This window comes from Pan paniscus, chromosome 19, assembly GCF_029289425.2.
Source record: "Pan paniscus chromosome 19, NHGRI_mPanPan1-v2.0_pri, whole genome shotgun sequence".
NCBI classification, from domain to species: Eukaryota; Metazoa; Chordata; class Mammalia; order Primates; family Hominidae; genus Pan; species Pan paniscus.
In genome coordinates, this window is record NC_073268.2 from 91869907 (window position 1) to 91889618 (window position 19712).

General features: G+C 59.7%; 1 protein-coding gene across 2 annotated transcripts; it reads right to left on the minus strand.

Moving 5' to 3' along the window:
- Positions 1 to 1245: 1245 nt before the first annotated feature.
- UNC13D (unc-13 homolog D) lies at positions 1246 to 19612 on the minus strand. 2 transcript variants are annotated; one of them, XM_034942903.3, is made up of 32 exons: positions 18218 to 19612; positions 17481 to 17516; positions 17156 to 17263; positions 17011 to 17070; positions 16854 to 16920; positions 16430 to 16610; positions 14953 to 14997; positions 14758 to 14826; positions 14503 to 14572; positions 14221 to 14325; positions 14014 to 14106; positions 13835 to 13938; positions 10774 to 10891; positions 10545 to 10669; positions 10312 to 10402; positions 10173 to 10229; positions 9985 to 10082; positions 9828 to 9879; positions 9620 to 9750; positions 9382 to 9502; positions 8893 to 9036; positions 8591 to 8689; positions 8298 to 8504; positions 8048 to 8116; positions 6941 to 7020; positions 5244 to 5349; positions 5099 to 5170; positions 4579 to 4662; positions 4363 to 4483; positions 4028 to 4151; positions 2785 to 2981; positions 1246 to 2090 (listed from the first exon to the last, which is right to left on the minus strand). In XM_034942903.3, the coding sequence occupies exons 1-32, from the start codon at positions 18332 to 18334 to the stop codon at positions 1969 to 1971; spliced, it is 3273 nt and encodes a 1090-aa protein (XP_034798794.3). In that variant the 5' UTR covers positions 18335 to 19612; the 3' UTR covers positions 1246 to 1968. The 2 variants fall into 2 exon arrangements, with proteins under 2 accessions (XP_034798794.3, XP_034798795.1); XM_034942904.3 differs by lacking the exons at positions 16854 to 16920; positions 17011 to 17070; positions 17156 to 17263; positions 17481 to 17516; positions 18218 to 19612 and having other exon boundaries at positions 16353 to 16430.
- Between the last annotated feature and the right edge of the window lie 100 nt (positions 19613 to 19712).

The following is a 19712-nucleotide window of genomic DNA, read 5'->3' on the forward strand; positions in this document are numbered from 1 at the left end:
GTTCAAGTGCTCTCCGACCTAGGCCTAGGGGTTGATGACACAGGGACCCTTAGCCTTGGACACAGAGGCCTCCCAGGCCCTAGGACTCTTTAGGGCTGTGTGGTTAGCGGTGACTGGCAATAGGGCCCGTAACTGTTTCTCAGAGGAACAGTGTCTTCCCAACTGGGCATGGTGGCGCATGCCTGTGGTCCCAGCTACTAGGGAGGCTGAGGTGGGAGGATCACTTGAGCCCAGGAGGTCGAGGCTGCAGTGAGCCATGATTGCACAGCTGCCTCCAGCTTGGGTGACAGAGTGAGATCCCATCTCAAAAACAAAAACAGGCTGAGGCGGGCAGATCACTTGAGGTCAGGAGTTCGAGACCAGCCTGGCCAAAATGGTGAAACCCCGTCTCTACTAAAAAAAAAAAATACAAAAATTAGCCAGGTGTGGTGGCACATGCCTGTAGTTCCAGCTACTCAGGAGGCTGAGGCAGGAGGATCCTTTGAACCCGGGACGCAGAGGTTGCAGTGAGCTGAGATTGCCCCATTGCACTCCAGCCTGGGCGACAGAGTGAGACTCCATCACGAAAACAAAAAACCCAGTGCCTTCCCATTGGGATGATTTGCTGGCAGGACCCAGAGGAAGTCCTGCCTTCTGCCTTCTTCACCCCACCCTGCCCCTGAGGGATGAGGGGCTGAGGCCTAAGAGGTATGTCCTCCCTCCCACCTCCTCAACTAGGCTGTGCGGTGGGGGTGAGAAAACACCCTGGTGGGATCCTCTTTGCATGGTCTCGGGCCTTGGATGTCATCTCAGCTAACCTCGACTCCTGTCCTCATTTTATGCAGACTCAGAGGTTCCGACATGGAACCAGGGTCACACAGCTAGGATGACGTGATGACCAGGCCTCAGGTTCTGACACCCCCCCAGGCAGGGGAGGGACCCAGCTCCTCTACGCCCTACTGTCTCAAGAGCAGCCCCTCAGCCTCAACCTGCACCCCTGGGAGGCCCCTGCTCACTGTGCTCCCCCGAGGAACGGGTCCCTGTCCTGGGTGTCACCACAGGAACTGGTATGCCTGGTAAAGCAATTTATTCAAAGCCCACAGCCAAAAATCACCCTAGCCCTGCCTCTGCCTCAGTTATTTCCACACCTACCCCCCTGCTTTGTAGCTACCCCAACGTGGCGGTAGCTCAAAGTCCCCTGAGGGCTGGGGAGGAAGCTACCCGGCCTGGCTCGCATTCCGGGCCCCACTGTAGGCCAAAGGCATATTTTAAGAGGACAATGGATTTGTTTTTATTAATTTTTTTGCTAAGAAAGTTTCTAGGTGGCAGGTGCTGTCCGGGGAGGGGGCGTGCACAGCAGACACAGCGGCCAAACTGTCCTTTCTGCTTCCGTCTGTCTGTGCCAGCCCCGCTGCCTGCCAGCTCTTGCTCCCTCAGAGCCAGAAGGTTCTTGGCTCCAGGCTTCCTGGCCTGGATGCTGGCAGCCCCTGGGGAGAGGACCCAGGCTCCCTCTAGTAATGGCCACCACCCTCCCCCTAGGGCAGCTGGAGCCTCATCTTTGGCAGGGTCCCCTCTCCCTTTCCCAGGAGACTCTGTGCCTGTAGCCCTGGTCCCAGTGAACCTGGCCCCCACCCCAGTGGCTGGAACAGGAAGGCCAGGAGGCAGATGGGCCAGGGCCAGGAGACAGATGGCCCAATCCCCTGCCCACCACAGCAGCTTTTCTGAGAGGCGGGCAGGGGCAGGATTTGCTCCCCCTGGTGCTGGGATGTGGTAGAGACATTGCAGCCAGGGCTGGAGGCAGGGAGGCAGGAGTAGAGATGTCGCTGCTGAGCCCCCATCACCATGGGAGGCAGGGGAGGTCTGCACTCTGGGCACTCCGCATGCTGGGGCTCCCCAAGTGTTAGGCCAGGCTGGAGGGCCGCGATGTGGCGGGGAAGCCCCAGACCCTACAGGAAAGCCCTTGCAAGTCCCCACCGCAAACCTCTACGGCTACGGTGCCGGCCGCAAGGCATGCTGGGAGGCCTGCTTGGCCCGGTGCCGCCGCAGCCTCACAAAGACCTGGGCCTCTCGGTCACCCTTCCGGCCCTCCAGCAGCTGCAGGATTGGGTCCCCTGCGGAGAGAGGGGTTTGGGGGTCAGATGCCAGGGGAGAGGGCAGTGCCTGGTGGTGGCAGAGTGTGTGGGGGGGGTACACAACACTGCTCCATCTCCCCAACAACCTTGAAGGAAACAAGTGACAGACCCGCGCCAGCCCAGCCCAGGAGGTGGTCTGACAGACGCATCCGGTCGCGTAACAGACAGAGTGCTGCTGGGACACTGTCCTGACTGCAGCGAGGGGCTGAGATGTGCCTGAGGTTTGACTATTACCTTTTTATACGAGAACCTAAAGCTAGCAAGTTAACCTTTTCATGCCTCGGTTTACTCATCTGTAAAAGAGTGCTAATAATATCTGCTTCGTTGGCTGGAATGCATAAAGTGCTTAGCACTTGCTCATAATAAGTGCACAAGCATCAGACCGTCGCTGGTATCAAAAATGCTCTGCAGGGATGTGGCCCCGCCGAGTGAGATCCAGGCCCTTCTCCCCAGTTAAACTTCTTGGTGACTTCCCCATGCAAGGAGAGTCACGTTACACTTAGCTTAAAGTTCACTGGTCTCTTGATTAGACCGAGAGATGGGCCGTGGCTGTCCCACTGGCTCCCGTCTCCAGGGAAGCTGTTCTCCGACCCTGGCATCACCTCTCTGGGGCCCCTGCCTGAGCTTTACAGGCTCCCGTCCCCGCACCACCCTGCCCCGGGCTCAGGCCTACCGTTGGGTGCGGGGTACGTGAGGGGCAGGCGGGTCTGAGGCACCTCACCAGGCTCCTCAGAGCCACTCAGCCCGGGCACCTCACGCAGCGGCAGGAAAGCCTCGCCTTCCAGGTCGTCGGCCCCCAGCGTGTCGTAGTCCAGCACGGTGAGCAGGAGGCATGCCCCAGCCTTGCGGCACGGCTCAGCAGGCACCAGGCTGCGGGGAGAGTCAGGGCTCTGCTGCCAGCCCCAGCACAGCCACCCCAGCCTCGGCACATGGGTTCACCCACTTGGTGTTGGGAACCAGCCAGGGTTTGGACTGCAAAGCCAGCTCTCAGCCTGGCACCTCTCAGCCATGTGGTGCAATGCCTGCTCTGACCGTGGGCTGATGCTTTAAACCAGCGGTCCTGTGTTCCCTGTTCACCTGTGCTGAGGAACTAGGAGCAGGTTACTGAGAACCTCAGAGACAGGACCCTTCCCTGGAAGTCCCTAAGTTAAACACCTGGGAGTCCACCCCTTCCCCCAAGGGAAGCAAACTTTTTTTTCTGAGACGGAGTCTTGCTCTGTCACCCAGGCTGGAGTGCAGTGGCGCCATCTTGGCTCACTACAACCTCCGCCTCCCGGGTTCAAGTGGTTCTCCTGCCTCAGCCTCCCGAGTAGCTGGGATTGCAGGCGTGTCCCACCACACCCAGCTAATTTTTTGTTTTTAGTAGAGACGGGGTTTCACCATGTTAGCCAGGATGGTCTCGATCTCCTGACCTCGTGATCCGCCCGCCTTGGCCTCCCAAAGTGTTGGGATTACAGGCGTTAGCCACCGCGCCTGGCCCTCTTTCTTTTTTTTTTTTTTTTTTTGAGATGGAGTCTCACTCTGTCACCCAGGCTGGAGTGCAGTGGCACCATCTCAGCAGCCTCTGCCTCCTGGGTTAAGCAATTCTCCTGCCTCAGCCTCCCAAGTAGCTGGGATTACAGGTGCCCACCATCATGCCTGGCTAATTTTGTATTTTTAGTAGAGACTGTTGGCCAGGCTGGTCTTGAACTCCTGACCTCAAGTGATCCACCTGCCTCGGCCTCCCAAAGTGCTGTGATGACAGGTGTGAGCCACCACATCCAGCTGCAAACTCTTGTCCCAGGTGCCCCATCCCTTGGGCCCAAATGTGGCCATCTCAGGGGAGCCCCTTGGCCCCAGCCAGGAGGAGCAGGCCTGAGGGAGCCCAGTGGGGGGAGATGAGGGGAGGGACTAGGAGAAGAACGGGACCCACTCACAATTCAAAGGTCTCATCAAACAATGGGTGAAGGTCCTTCTTGTGCTTCTGGGTCTCCCGGGCCGCCAGCTCAGGGAACTCATGCCTGGGCTCCAAGGTCAGCTGGACAAAGGGGTCGCTGGAGCCTGGTAAGTGGCCGGGGAGTGTGCGTCAGCTGAGGGTCTCTCAGGCACCCCACCCCAGCAGCTATGCTCTGCTCAGCGGCACTGACCCCTCCTGGTAACTGGAGGAAATGCACCCAGAGCTCCTGCAGGGTGAGCAAAGCCCCCAGGGTCGCTGAGACAGTAGGGCCAGGACGGGACCATGGAGAGTGGCCAAAGGGCAGCCTCCACTCACCATTGGAGTCCAGGGGCAGCAGGCTGGAGGCGCTGAGCAGCTCCACACGCAGCTTCTGCTCAGAGGCGCGGTAGGAGGCCTTGACTGTCACAGCCCCCAGCTCCTCAGAGGTGGTTTCTGCCTGGGGTGGGGAGCAGGGGCAGGGTCAGCAGGGTCACAGCGGGAGCGAGGTGCTGCAGGGCCTGCAGAGGGCACAGCTCGAGGGAGAGGCCTCACCTGCTGCTGGATTCGGCTGCAGAAGTACTTCCGGATGAGTTCCCGGCTGGAGGCCGCCTGCAGCTCCAGGTCCCTCTGCAGAGCCTGGGAACACATACAGCTGAGGATCCACCTGGACTGCACGCCCAACCACAGCCCGGGCCTGCCCTCCAGGAGCTCACCGTCAAGGGTAACATGTCCGTTTGAAATGGAAAGTATTGGGTCATGGGACAACGGGCTGGGGTCACCCTCAGGCCAGACAGACAGCAGGAGAGGCACAGACAGGGCTGGCTTCACAGGCATGCTTCCCCGACCCCACCCCGCATGTGGGCACACAGGGCCCCTGTGCTTAGGAGGACCCAGGCTTGGTTTCAGGTTCTGTCGTCACCGTTCTAAAATTTGTAATAACTTTTGAATAAGGGGCCCAGTTTTTCATTTTGTACTGGGCCCCATAAATTATGTAGCCGACCTTGGACATAGGTGAGTGCCAAAAGGCAGGCTCCCCGGACCTCCTACGGGGAAGCTCACCCAAAGCCCCTACCTGGAAGGTGGCAGTGTGCAGGGCCTCGGGTGGCAGGCCACAGCCCTCAGCGTGGAAGCAGATCTCCAGGTTCTGGGGGAGATATCAGAGGTGACCCCAGGCACCCTCCCACCAGGGTTATCATTGCTGTGACCGGTTCTATTACCTGCAGGGCAATCTTCAGCCTGTTGGAAGCCAGGGATGAGCTGCGCTGGGAGGCGGCCGCCTCCACCAGCACTGTGAGCGTGTGGGTCCAGAGCAGGGTCAGGAGGCTGGCGCGGGGGCCGGAGGGATGCGGACACAGCACGGCAGGGCGGTGGCGGAGGAGGAAGCAAAGATGCTCTTGAGAAAGGGGAGGCCTCAGTGACCCAGCCCCACCCCAGCTCCTCCCACCCCAGGTGAGGCTGGGGAGAGGGTGGGTACAGGACCAGCAAGGGGCAGGTGGGGTCAGTCCTATCCAACACACCTCTCAACCTCAGTGAAGAACCCTCCCCAGCAGACTAACGGAACCCACAAACAAGGCTGGAGACGGAGGAGGTCAGGCCCCCAGTGACAACCATGATTTAAGACAGAACCAGGCCGGGCGCGGTGGCTCATGCCTGTAATCCCAGCACTTTGGGAGGTCGAGGTGGGTGGATCAGGAGGTCAAGAGATTGAGACCATCCTGGCCAACATGGTGAAACCCCGTCTCTACTAAAAATACAAAAATTAGCCAGGCATTGTGGCGCGTGCCTGTAGTCCCAGCTACTTGGGAGGCTGAGGCAGGAGAATCGCTTGAACCCAGGAGGCGGAGGTTGCAGTAAGCCAAGATTGCACCACTGCATTCTGGCCTGGCAACAGAGCAAGACTCCATCTCAAAAAAACAATTAGCCAGGCATAATGGCATGCACCTGTAGTCCCAGCTACTCAGCAGGCTGAGGCAGGGAATCACTTGAACCCGGAGGCGGAGGTTGCAGTGAGCTGAGATCGTGCCACTGCACTCCAGCCTGGGCGACAGAGCGAGACTCCGTCTCAAAAAAATAAAAAATATATATACATGGTTTAAGAAATAAAAACAGCCGGGCTCCAAGGGGCCCTGGCTTATACCTCTGGGGGTGGAACAGAACTCTAGGAGGGCTGCGGCCTCTTCAGGGCCCAGATTCCACAGGGAGGTGGGGTGCTGTCATCGTCATCGTCACTACCGCTAATAGTCACTGACCACTTCCTTTGTACCGACACCACGCTCAGCACCTCACATGACCCATTTAATCCTCAACAGAAGCCAGAACTACTCTCATCTGCACCAGGAACTTGCCCAAGGCTGCTAAGCAGTGATGAAGCCGGAGTCTGAACCCAGGTGGTCCAGAGCCCATGTGCTGGACTCCACCGCCTGTTGCCTGGCATGCTGGGTCCCTGCTATAAGACACCCTAGCTAGAAGTTCTCCCTGCACCGTGGGCAGGGACCACCTGTAACCTAATGGGGGCAGAGGAGCAGTCAGGGAGGCCCTGAAGACAGGCCTGGGACTAAAGGAGAAAGGACAGGTAGATTTTGGCTCAGCCTAAGGAAGAACTCAAAGCACTCAGAGCTAGGCAGCAGGAAATGGGGAGGCCTGAGAAGTGGCAAGCTCCCCGTCCCTGCAGCGAGCCTTAGCAGAGCCTGTTGCACCCCATAAGGGAGGTCACCAAAGGGATTCACCTCCACCCCTCAGAACGGATGCTGAGGCCCAGGAAAGAGGGGCCGTGGGAGGAGAGGGGGAGGTGGCGAGCGCGCCCAGGGCAGGGGCTGCTACACCCCTCAGAACGGATGCTGGGGCCCAGGAAGGAGGGGCCGTGGGAGGAGAAGGTGAGGTGGCGAGCGCGCCCAGGGCAGGGGCTGCTACAGACCTGCTGAAGTTCTCCTGCACCAAGTTGGTGTTCATGTAGCAAAGCTCCACCTCCAGGAACTTCATCAGGGGCAGAATGGCCTGGGGAGGGAGATGGGGAGCAGGTGTGGTTCCGGCCCATGTTGGCCCCACCCCCATCCCCTTCCCCTGACCTGGAGGGAGGAAACAGGGCTGGGAACCGTTCTGTGAGAGCAGTTTGTAGTGTCTGTAAGAGGCCGGCCTGCCCACCTCTCTGCCTTCCCCTCTCCGTTGCTCAGCCTGTCCCAGCCACACTGGCCTCCTCTACAGCCCTGGAAACTTCCAGGCATGGTCCTGCTTCAGGGTCTCTGCCCTTGCCGTTCCCTCTGCCCGGAATGCTCCTCCCCTAGAACTTCTCATGCCTCCTCCCCTTGCTTCCTGTAGGTCTTCACTCAGTTGTCACTGCCTTCCCTGGCCACCATCTAAAAATACAACCCTCTGACACTTCTCAGCCGCTTCTCTGTTTTAAATTTTCTCTGTAGACTTATCATTATCTAGCACACTGCATGTGTGTGCACGCGCATACACGCCTGTGCAGAGTTAATAGCTATAACTATCACTATAGTTATGGATACTCACTATGTAGCTCTTTTTTCACCTCCACTACTAGAAAGTGAGCTCCAGGAAAGCAGGTATTTTGTCATATTGTTCACTGACCTATCCCCAGTGCTTAAATCAATGCATAGGACAAAGTGGGGACCTAATAAATAGTTGGTGAATGAATGAATATCCTTCTACCCGCCAGTCGAAGGTGTGCAGCATGATATGCCCCCACTTACAGGTCAGCTGGCTTGTGTGAACAGGACGGCAAAGCTAGGAGGCAGCTGAGAAGGATGTGCACCCTGGCCTGTTTGGCTGCAAAGTCTAAGCCCTCCCCAACTGCAGCCCCCTCATTGACTGTCAGTGCTGGGACAGCCGGTGGAGTGACCCAACCCGTTCCTATGAGCATCCCAGGAGGAAACTGAGGCCCAGGGAGAGAACATGCTTTGCCTGGTCTGGGGGACTTATCTTTGACACCAAGGCCTTCAATGACCCCAGATCTACAGAGCTGGCAGGGTGGTGAAGGCCAGCAGGCAGAAGGGCCACTTACATCCTCAGGCAGGACGGACTCCCTGACGCCCACCAGTTTCTGGATGTGCTTGGCGATGCCCACCTCCAACTGGAGACACAAAACGGAAGAAGGAGGGAGGTCAGGGCATGAGTTGGGGATGGGAGAGTTCCTTAGGGCCTGAGTTTAGACGCACGAAGGGGTCAGGGTTGGACCTTGGCCCAGGTGCTGCTGGAGCCAGGTAGGCTGAAGACGGGATGGGATGGGGTGACTGTGCGGTCGGACAAGGTACCTGCTCGGCCAGGGTGCGGACGCCAGTGCGGATCTCATGGCCCAGCCCGGCCAGCGCGCTCTGCAGCTGGGCATGCAGCGTGTTCTGCAGCTGCCCCTGCTCCAGCACGGCCCCTACCCGCTGCTCCAGGGCCTCCCATGCCAGCTGGGCAGGCAACTTGCCGATCACCAGCCGCAGCTGCTCCATGTCATTCACCACCACACACAGCTGGGACAGAGATGCAGAGCTTCCTGAACTGTGCCCAGGCTGGTCCCCACACCCAGCTAGACTCCCAGCCCCAGCTCTGGCCTTACCATGTTGGCTGCCTGGCCTTGGTCCTTCTGGCCTGAAGAGAGCTCGCGGGCCCGGGCCTTTATAAGGCTGCAGTACACCAGGGCCAGGCGACAGGTGTCCTAGGGTGGGGTTGGACAGACGGAACTGATCCATGGGTGGGGCATCCAGGAAGGGCAGGTGGGAGGGCATGGGAATTTCAGCGACTTGGGGGATTTAGAATATAGGCCTTGGGAGGCTGCCTGGGTGAGAGCACGGGAGAAACGGTGGGTGGTAGTGTGGCTGTTCTAGAAAGAGGGGGAAGGACACGTGGAAGATGCCGCACCTCCACAAACTTGACGGTAATCATGAAGGCCTCCTCTGGGTCTGGCCAGTCCAGCTGCCGGGCAGTGTGGCTGATCTGGGCAAAGCAGGTGGATAGATCCACCGCTGATGTGCTGTGCTTGGTCAGTTCACCCAGGGGCACCAGCTGGGGGAAGAAAGGAGGACTCAGGATACTGCCAAATCCACCCCCTTCCCTCCTTCCTTCATTCATAGAGCAGCTACCATCACCAGGCACAGAGCTGGGCAGGGAGCTTCACAAGAGACAAGCACGGCTCCGCCCAGACCCCCAGGCTGCAGGATCTCAGGCAAAGTGAAGCCACAGCCCCAAGGATATCCAGAGGCAGCGTTTTGCACAAAACTGGACTCAAGTGCACCCAAAAGGGATGTTCAGAGCGGGTTACTGGCTTTTACTACGCTTTGGAGGTCCAGGCAGAACCCAAGCCTCACCCCCAAACCGGGGCCCCGCCCCCCGCCCTGGCCACGCCCCCACCTCATCCATCTGCACAGCGCGCTGCACCCGCGCCAGGGCCTCGTTGTACGTCTTCTGCAGCCAGGAGGGGATGGCCGGCTGGAACCAGCGGTGGAAATTATCCAGGGCCAGAACTCCATCCCTGGGGATTGCCGGGGCTCAGCGTCGGGAAGGCTGGGGCCACCATGGGCCCTGGGGCCTCGTCCACCCTCCCCTCCCCTGTGCCCCTGCAGCCGCCCACAATTGGCCTGCTGCCCACCTCTCTGAGGAGCTCATGCGCAGCTGGTAGAGCTCCTTGAGGCTGATGTAGAGCTGGAACAGACTCTCGCCCATCTCTGGGGACACTGCATCACCCACAGCCGTCGTGTGGTCCTGCACCCGCTTGGCCACCTGCAAAGGAAAGGTGTGGAGGGCGGGGCCCACAGCTTTGTCGGAGGGCATGCCCTAGAGACGGTGGAGGGACTCACTAGCCACTGCAGCTCCCGGAAAGCCATGGAGAAGAGGTGGATCTTGAGGGTACTGGAGGAAAGGCAGCAGGTGTCACCCAGTGGCATACACCAGGGTCCCCATGGTTCCGGCTCTGAGGCAATGCCCCACTACCTCCCGACCTGGCTATCTGCTCACTTGTGGAAGATCTTGTCCCATGTGCGCTGGCACTGGTGCAGGTCGCCAATGACATCCTGTACCAGGCCCAGCAAGGCCTTGCCTGCCTCCGGGATGCCCTGCAGAGACAGAGGTGGGTTGGGCAGGGCTGCCAGAGGCAGGCACCACCCCCCGTGCCCCCCTGCCCTCCCCCTTGCCCAGCCCCTCACCTGCACCATGGGTTGATGGTGCTGCTGCTTCAGGTGGAACCATTCAGTGGTGCCAGTCTGTCGACAAAGAGGCAGTGAGCAGGGAGGGACTGCCAGGCCCAGGCGCTGGTCTCCCCCATCCCCAGCGCGAGTACCATACCTGCAGGGCCTCAGTCACCAGCTGGGGCAATGGGGCGGTGTTGGGGCACAGTTCTCCAAAGGCCTTCATCTTGCACATCTGTACCAGGACCCTGCAAGACGGAAAGAGCTGTGTCGAAAGTGCCTGCTGCCCCACACTGCACTCACTCCTCCGACAATTCTCCCACTCCTGCAGGCACCCCAGCTGCTCCCTCATCCCTGACCCCACCGAGGAAGAGGAAGGCAGCCACTGACCTGAGAAGAGACTGCAGCCGGGCTGGGGAGTCCGAGACAGAGAGGGGGAAGACAGAGCGGAACCTCCGGATGAGGGAGAGGCCGTAGGTCAGCAGGGAGCTGAATGAGGCGGCCAGCTCCTCCTGCTGAAGAGCCAGGAGATGCTTTAGGGGCCTAGACAGCTGCTGCTGCTCCCCTGCCTCTTCCCTGAGCCCTGCCTGCCCCGTGCCCCTTGCCACTGCATGCCTACCTGTTCTGCCTTGAGCCGACCCTGGATCCACTGGTACTCGATGCTGGTGATGGGGTGCAGGAGGCAGCTGCTGGGGAACTCCAGGCTCTGGTAGAGGCGGCTGTAGGCCAGCCACTGCCTGCAGGGGACAGGAAGCCCTCAGCTGGACAGGGAGGAGGAAATTGCCTTCCCCTGTTCACCCGGCCTCAGGTGGGGGGAATCACCTCCCTCCTCCAGGGCCCCTGGTGGAGAACCATCCACCAGTACAGGCTGAAAACTAGTGGCTCAACAGGACATGCAGGATTGTTTTTGTTTTATTTTTTTTGAGATGTAGTCTCACTCCGTCACCCAGGCTGAAGTGCAGTGGCGTGATCTCGGCTCACTGCAACCTGCGCCTCCTGGGTTCAAGCGATTCTCCAGCCTCAGCCTCCCAAGTAGCTGGGACTACAGGCATGTACCACCATGCCCAGCTAAATTTTTTATTTTTAGTAGAGATGGGGTTTCACCATGTTGGCCAGGCTGGTCTCGAACACCTGACCTCAAGTGATCCACCCGCCTCGGCCTCCCAAAGTGCTGGGATTACAGACATGAGTCACTGTGACCAGCCAGGATTTTTTTTCTTTGTTTCCATAGATGCTTTTCAAATTGCCCAGGTTGAGATCTTTGTGATTTTAAAACTTCAGGATTTCTTGCTGTTTTTGAAAAATTGGATTAGCTGGGCACGGTGGCTCACACCTGTAATCCCAGGACTTTTGGAGGCCGAGGCGGGTGGATCACCTGAGGTCAGGAGTTTGAGACCAGCCTGGCCAACATGGTGAAACCCCATCTCTACCAAAAATACAAAATTTAGCCAGGTGTGATGGCAGGCACCTGTAGTCCCAGCTACTTGGGAGGCTGAGACAAGAGAATCACTTGAACCTGGGAGGCAGAAGTTGCAGTGAGCTGAGATTGTGCCATGGCACTCCAGCCTGGGTGACAAGAGGGAAACTCCAGCTCAAAAAAAAAAAAAAAAAAGAAAAGAAAAGAAAAATAGGATCTATGGACCTGAGCCTTCGTGCACATGTGGCAAGCATCAGCGAGAACTTCCTTTCAGATGGTTTGGGGGGATGTCACACAAACGAGGTCCAGTGGGAGGGCAGAGGATGGGGGAGAGGAGCAGCCTGGGGACAGGCCGAAGTCCCTATTGGACACTGCAGCCACCTGCATTACTGTGCTTGGGCCCTGCAGGCAAACCAGGCCCCTCCCCATCTGGTGCCTGCTCCAGTCTCCAGCCGCACCACCATTCCACCCTTGTCTCCGAATCACCCACCTGCCTGAGGTCCTAGCAGTATACAAGCTGACCCCAGCCCAGAAATGCACTCCCCTGGGCTCCCTCCGCTCCCACTCAGACTCCAAGTCACAGCCCAGGCCTCAGTCAGCATCCTGCTCCTGTTCCTCCCCTGGCCAGCACTTGGCTGTGTCCCATCTCTTTTTTTTTTTTTGAGACAGAGCCTCGCTGTGTCGCCCAGGCTGGAGTGCAGTGGTGCGATCTCAGCTCACTGCAACCTCCACCTCCCGGGTTCAAGTGATTCTCATGCCTCACCCTCCCGAGTAGCTGGGATTACAGACATGCGCCCCCATACCTGACTAATTTTTCTATATTTTGTAGAGACGGGATTTCACCATGTTGGCCAGGCTGGTCTCAAACTCCTGACTTCAAGTGATCTGCCTGTCTCAGCCTCCCAAAGTGCTGGGATTCCAGGCGCGAGCCACCGTGCCCGGCCGGCTGTGTCCCATCTCTGCCCTACTCACATGCACTGGAATGGCTGTGACCCCCTGTGCCCTCCCCGGCATTCCTAGGACTTGACGTGAGTGGCCCTCAACATAGATTTGTCCTTATCAGCGCGTAGTTTTGCTGAGTTGAAGGCTATGGCATTGGGAAGCGGGGCTGGGGTTAGGGACCGGGTCCAAATTCAAATGCCCAGGACTCAGGAGACGAAAGCAACTGAAGTGGGCCCAATGGCAGCCATGATGGGCAGAGGCACACACATTGCTCTGCTCTGTCCACTCAAAAAAGCAGCAAAGGCTGGGCGTGGTGGCACGCGCCTATAATCCCAGCACTTTGGGAGGCCAAGGCGGGCGGATCACGAGGTCAGGAGATCGAGACCATCCTGGCTAACACGGTGAAACCCCATCTCTACTAAAAATACAAAAAATTAGCCGGGCGCGGTGGCTGGCGCCTGTAGTCTCAGCTACTCGGGAGGCTGAGGCAGGAGAATGGCGTGAACCCAGGAGGCGGAGCCTGCAGTGAGCCAAGATCGTGCCACTGCACTCCAGCCTGGGCGAAAGAGCAAGACTCCGTCTCAAAAAAAAAAAGCAGCAAAATGGCTCGGTGCAGTGGCTCATGCCTATAATCTCAGTACTTTGAGAGGCCAAGGCAGGTAGATCACCTGAGGTCGGGAGTTGGAGACCAGCTTGACCAACATGGAGAAACCCCGTCTCTACTAAAAATACAAAGTTAGCTGGGCGTGGTGGCGCATGCCTGTAATCCCAGCTACTCGGGAGGCTGAGGCAGGAGAATCACTTGAACCTGGAAGGCAGAGGTTGCATGCAGTGAGTCAAGATTGCACCATTCCACTCCAGCCTGGACAACAAGGGTGAAACTCCGTTTCAAAAAAAAAAAAAAAAGCAGCAAAATGATGACCCTGCAGTTCCAGCACTTGTGTTTCATGAGAAGCTGGAGATCTGGATGGTATGTCAAATCTCCAGATAGCTTTTTCTAATATTTTTTGGAAATGAGGTCTCACTCTGTGATCCGGGCAGGAGTGTTGGTGTGATCATAGCTCACTGCAGCCTTGAAATCCTGGGCTCAAGTGATCCTCCTGCCTCAGCCTCCCAAAGTCCTGGGATTACAGGAGTGAGCCACCACATCAGCCGAATCTCTAGACTTTTTTAAATTGGCAACTGATTCAAAACTTAAAACACACATTTTGGGCCAAAGGGAACTCTGCTGAGAATTACACTTTGGGCTACCGGCTTGGAGGAGGGCAGGGGGCGTGGGGGGCTGGTGGCTCAGGGGTTCTGCCCAGGGCTGTGTACTCACGCCATGGACTGGTGGAAGTCGGACAGGTCCTTCTGTGTGGCGTGCAGAAAGAGGACGGTGGCAGCCTGGGGACTCAGCGACCCGTCCCAGGAGGTGCTTCCCGCCTGAGGGGAGCAGGTGGAGGAGTGTCAGGACCTGAAGGGCAGCCCCGGCTGCGCCCAGCCCCAGGAGGGCAATACCTCGTGCTGGGTGACCTCGTGGGACACAAGCTGCTGCAGGAGGTGGAGGTGCACGGTGTAGCTGGGCTGCGAGCGGCTGGCCGAAGTGGCTCTCTGCAATGAGGCCTCTGTGAGCAGACAGGGCCTCACACTGGGTGCAGCCAGCCCCGCAACCCAGCAGACCACCGCAAGAGCTGGGCACGGCCACTGGCCCAGTACCCGACCTACCCGCTTATGGATGAGTTGGAACTGGAGGTGGCACTGGCCTCGGTCTGGGTAGGTCTCAGTGCGGGGTTCCAGGGGGTACCACTGGTCCTCTCGGCAGCGCAGGTCCTGACAGGCGGGGATGCCCAGCCCGTGAGCGTCAGAACCTCATAGAGTCGGGGCAGCGGAGGCGACAGGAGGTGGACCCCAGGCTCAGCTTTGTGAGGACACAGAGCCTCTCCCCAGAACCCCTCCCAACCCCCTCCCTCTGCCTCGCTCCTGGGCCCCTTTCCTCATCCTCCTCACCTGCAGCCTCAGAACCACGTTCCCCAGAAAGTCGTCCTGGCCTTTGTCCTTCCGGGCCTCTTTAAAGATCCTGCGTCAGGCAGGGTCCCATAAGGGGGACGCAGCAAGGGTCGGAAGGGATTAGGCTGGAATCCACCCCCGGCCGCAGCCACCTGGACCCCAAAGGAGCCTGCACCCCAGCATCCAGTGTGCATGTTGGGGGATGGAGGGCAAAAGGAGCCCCAACCCCTTCCCTGTGAGCCCTGCAACACGAACCTGCGAAGCCCATGCAGATCCGTGAGCTCCCCAAGCTTCTGTCGGACAGACTCCACAGTGTCCAGGTCCCTGGCAGGACAGAGGTTTGAGAAGGAAGCAGAGAGAGTGCCTACGACCTCTTCCAGAAGGGGGTTCCGCCTCTCTCACCCCAGATCCCTTCCCTTCCCATCCCTAGGGGCAGGCCAGGTCACTCACCACATGTCCAGATGAAAGCTCGCATTGGTGATGTCCTCAAACTCCCTGTATGGAGAAAAGGGCGTGGTTGAGGGTCCTGGAGGGTGGATGCCCCCAGACGAAGCCATAAGTGACCACAGCCCAGAGCCATGGAGTTGTAGCCTATCCCTGCCAAACTTCCCTCCTCCCAGCCGCATCCCTTTTTTTTTTTTTTTTTTTTTTTTGAGATGGAGTCTAGTTCTGTCCCCCAGGCTGGAGGAGTGCAGTGGCAGGATCTAGCTCACTGCAACCTCCGCCTCCTGGGTTCAAGCAATTTTCCTGCCTCAGCCTTCCAAGTAGCTGGGATTACAGGTGCCCGACACCACACCTGGCTAATTTTTGTATTTTTAGTAGAGACGGGGTTTCACTGTGTTGGCCACACTGGTCTTGAGCTTCTGACCTCGTGATCCGCCCGCCTTGGCCTCCCAAAGTGCTGGGATTACAAGCGTGAGCCACCGCGCCCAGCCTTTTTTTTTTTTTTTTTTGAGACAGAGTCTCACTCTGTCACCCAGGCTGGAGTGCAGTGGCGTGATCTTGGCTCACTGCAACCTCCGCCTCCCGGGTTCAAGTGATTCTCCTGCCTCAGCCTCCTAAGTAGCTGGGATTACAGGCATGCACCACCACGCCCGGCTAATTTTTGTACTTTTAGGAGAGGTGGGCCTTCATTGTGTTGGCCAGGCTGGTCTCAAACTCCTGACCTCAGGTGATCCACCTGCCTCGGCCTCCCAAAAGTGCTGGGATTACAGGCATGAGTCCCTGCGCCTGGCCCCCACTAATTTTTTTTTTTTTTTTTTGAGACAGAGTGTCGCTCTGTCACCAGGCTGGAGTGCAGTGGTGCTATCTCGGCTCACTGCAACCTCCGCCTCCCAGGTTCAAGCGATTCCCCTGCCTCAGCCTTCCGAGTAGCTGGGACTACAGGCGCCTGCCACCACGCCCGGCTAATTTTTTGTATTTTAGTAGAGAGGGGGTTTCACCGTGTTAGCCAGGATGGTCTCAATCTCCTGACCTCATGATCTGCCCTCCTCAGCCTCCCAAAGTGCTGGGATTATAGGCGTGAGCCACCACGCCCGGCCTTTTTTGTATTTTTAGTAGAGGTGGGGTTTTGCCATGTTGGCCAGGCTGGTCTCGGTCTCCTGGCCTCCCAAAGTGCTGGGATTACAGGTGGGAACCACTGCACCCATCCCTGCCTCCTTTCAGGTACAGCTTCAGGCACCCCCAGACTCACCCACAAGGGCCTGACCCTCCTTGCCCCATCAGCACGTGTGGCATTGATGTTGTTCTGTCCCATCTGACCTACTGTCCACCTAACGTGCCTGGAGATGGGCTTCTCCTCTAGTCTTTGCCCAGGGCCAAACCCCCTCCCCTGATCCAGGACCACCTACTCATCTCATTGTCTGGGGCAGACCCTGCTACCCAGGAAAGACCTGGATAGAGTGGGGGCCGGAGCACGGCCACGTACAGGATGAAGGTCTCGTCCCAGACAGGGTTGAGTGTCTGGGTGATGACCTGCGTGCGGTGGGTCTCCTCCTCGGGGATGGTGTGCCTCACCACAGCCTTCTGCCGCTGCCGGGACCCGGGGCTGCCCCCCGGCACACCTACCCCCTGCTCAATGCCCAGCAGGCAGTAGGGGTCGCTGAACCCTGTGGAGGAGTGGGGAAGATGAGGCAGCCAGGGAGTCGGCTGGGTCCCTGGGAGAGGCCCTCGTCACCCCCGCCCGGGGCTGAGCCTCCTCCGGGGGAGAGGGAAGGGGACCAGCAGCATGGGGGGCCAGCGCTACAGGGCTTCTTGGAGGTGGGTGCTCCCGCCAAGAGTCCTGGGCCAGGCTGTGATGGGAGAGGAAGGAGCCAGGAAGAAGCCCCTTGGGGACCCCACCCCATGCTCACCACTGACATCTTTGCCCAGAATGCCCTTGGCCTGTTTCACTGTTGCCTTCAGACAAAATATTGGCTTCTGGAGGGACAGGAGGGATGGCCTGAGTCCCTGAGGGGGCTGGGCTTCCCAGGCCCCTCCTTGCCCAGGGGGACCCTGGCCCCAGGTTACCTCAAGCTCCCTGACCCGCTGCAGTGTCTGCTGGTGCTCCTCGGGCTCCACGTGGAAGGCCTGGTGGGGAAGCAGGCGGGTGGGTGGCTGGGGGCACCGGACAGGGCAGCTGCAGGAAGCGGGGTGGGGTGGGAGCCGGGCTCACCTCCTGCAGGTATCGCAGCAGCTCAGAGGCCTCCGTCACATGGTTGGGCTCAGGCTGACCCAGGCGGTGCAAGACAGTGTAGAGTGCGTCCTCGTAGAGCAGGGCCCGCTGAGACACACGGGGTCACCTTGGGGACCCCACCAGCCACCCCTGGCACCAACACCTCTCGCCATGGGCAGGACAAGGGCGGCTTGTGCAGCGGAGGGAGTTGAGACCCAGGAGTCCCCTCCCCACCGCAAGTTGCTTGCTGCCATCAGCGTTGGCCGGCAGGAGGACACACAGCCGCCCTCCCCACCTCTCTGCACCCCAGCACTCTGACTCTTACCTGCTCGGGGGAGAAGTGGTGGGATGGAGGCTGGATCTGCAGAGCAAGGTGGAAAGGCAGTGTCCCGGGAGGCCCAGAGCAGGCTCAGATGGACAGGAATGGCTCCTCTGAGGCCTGAACCAGGCCAAGGGTATGGGGGCCCCAGCACCCCGGCCTCCAGCCCCAGTGATGCCCCGCACCTGTTCCCCCAGCAGGCCTCCTGGAGGTCCGTCCCTGGGCCCGCCGTGGCTGAGGTCCATGGGCGCCCAGCAGCGCGAGCCCTCCACACCCGCACCCCACCTCCCTCCCTTCCCCACAGGAAACAGCTCTGCTTATCAGTGGCAGCTGCTCCTCACCCAGCAGCGGAAGTGAGGCTCGGCAGCGGAGGTGAGGGGGGTGCCACGTCGGCCTGGGGGTCTGCTGCTCCCTAAACAGCTCACCCCACAGCAGGGACACCCCCACCTAATGGAGTCGGCTCCTCTGAAGCTGGAGGAGTAGGGGATGGGGTCAGGCCAACCGGGAGGGAGGGGTTCTGAGAGCCTCAGACCACAGGGCCTGAGGCCCACAGTGGCCCAGAGTCCATCTGGCAGCCCCTGCTCTGCTGGCCCAGGGGGCTCTCCCCAGGGTGGAGTAGGCAGGGGAGGGTCGCTGGTCCCCAGTCCCAGCCTTCGAGAGGTGGGGCCAGACAGCAGGGCACCCGTACCCGAGACCACAGTGCTCCCCAAGGCCAGCTCTCTCCCCAGTGAGGTCACTCCTACCTCCGGGGCCATTTGGGGCGGGGGATCCTGTAGATCTCTGACTCTGCGGCGCCTTATCTTGATGGCCTGGCGCAAGAAGGGAGGGCGCTGCTGCGGATGGGAGAGGAGTGTCGCCATGGTGGCCTTCTCTGCCCTTCCCTGTCCGCTGGTGCTGGGTGAAGACAGCGAAGCCACAGGATTATGCAAAGAGCCTGGGGCTGCCACCCTCTGTCAGGGGAAGTTTTAGGGAGGGTGGCTGGGAGGGACGGAAGGGTGAGGGTTTCACCGCTTCGGAGAGGCAGTCTCCCAGGCCCCCTGCACCTTCCCCAGCTGGGATCCCTACAGGACCCTCCTCTGGCTGGAGCAGAAGGTGGACCCCGTGGGCAGGCCTGGCCCCGCCCCACCCTCCTACAGAGGCCCTGGGAAGGGGACAACGCTCTCAGCAGGGGGCGGGGGGGCCCAGAACAGGCGGGCAGCATCCTGCCCCATCCATGTGCTGTGCCCAGGCTGGGCTGGACCCTGAGGGAAGCTGACCTGGGCCCGGGGGGGTTCTCACCCCACTTCCTCGAGTGCGTCCAGACGTGGGGTGGGGCGGGGCGGGGTGGGGTGGGGTGGCGCCCAGGGTGGGGGCTCCCAAGAGGCGTCTCCCTGGAGGACAGCCAGTTGCTCAGCCTGCCTGGCCCCACAGGTGACATTCCATGGAGATGACGGGGCCAAGCTGTGCTGGGCAGGGACAGCCCTGTGCCCCTGCCCCCACCTTGGCAGTCAGGACAGTGCTCCCTTCAGACGCCCTTGAAGGGGGCTTAGCCAAGTCCCAGAGAGCTCTGGGCCAGGCTGGCCAGGAGGAGGAGGCAGAGGGGCTGCTGCCCGATCTCTCCTGAGGACAGACTTGGCTCCCAGGGGACAGGAAAATGCGCCTCAGCATGGGGCTTTCCTAGAGCTCTGTGGCCTGCCCACCCTGTGCCCAGTGCTGGGCTGGGGGACTTGCGGGCGTGTGGGCCTGGCCACGGCCTTTGGCCATTTCCCACCCTCCTGTCCCTTCAAGTTCACAGCAGGGCACGTGACGTGGGTGGTGGCAAGCCGGCTTGGCTACCTCAGTGTCCCTGTCACAGGTCCTGACGTGCTCCAGGGCTGACTCGGCCTCCTCCCTCCAGCAACCAGGACTTAGGCCAGGGCTGCCATTCCTCGAGGAGCCAGCAGGGGACAAGGTGGCAGCCCCAACCCCTCCCTTCAAGGCCAACTCTGGGCCACATCCACCTCTGTCCCAGCCAGGCCCTGGGGACTCAGTGGGGGAGGGACACAGCTGCTGAGCGACAACTGTTAAGAACCAGCTCCAGAGGCCAGAGCTGTCCTGGGGACCAGACAGGCTGGCTGGGCCGTGAGAATGGGGATCCTCCCATGGGAGGGAACCGTCCCAGAAGCCTCCAAGGCCCTCAGCGGCCAGACGGCTCTCCTTCCGGAAGAGACCCCCGGGTCACCACACGCAGAGCCAGAAAGGGTCCAGTTATTTCATTTT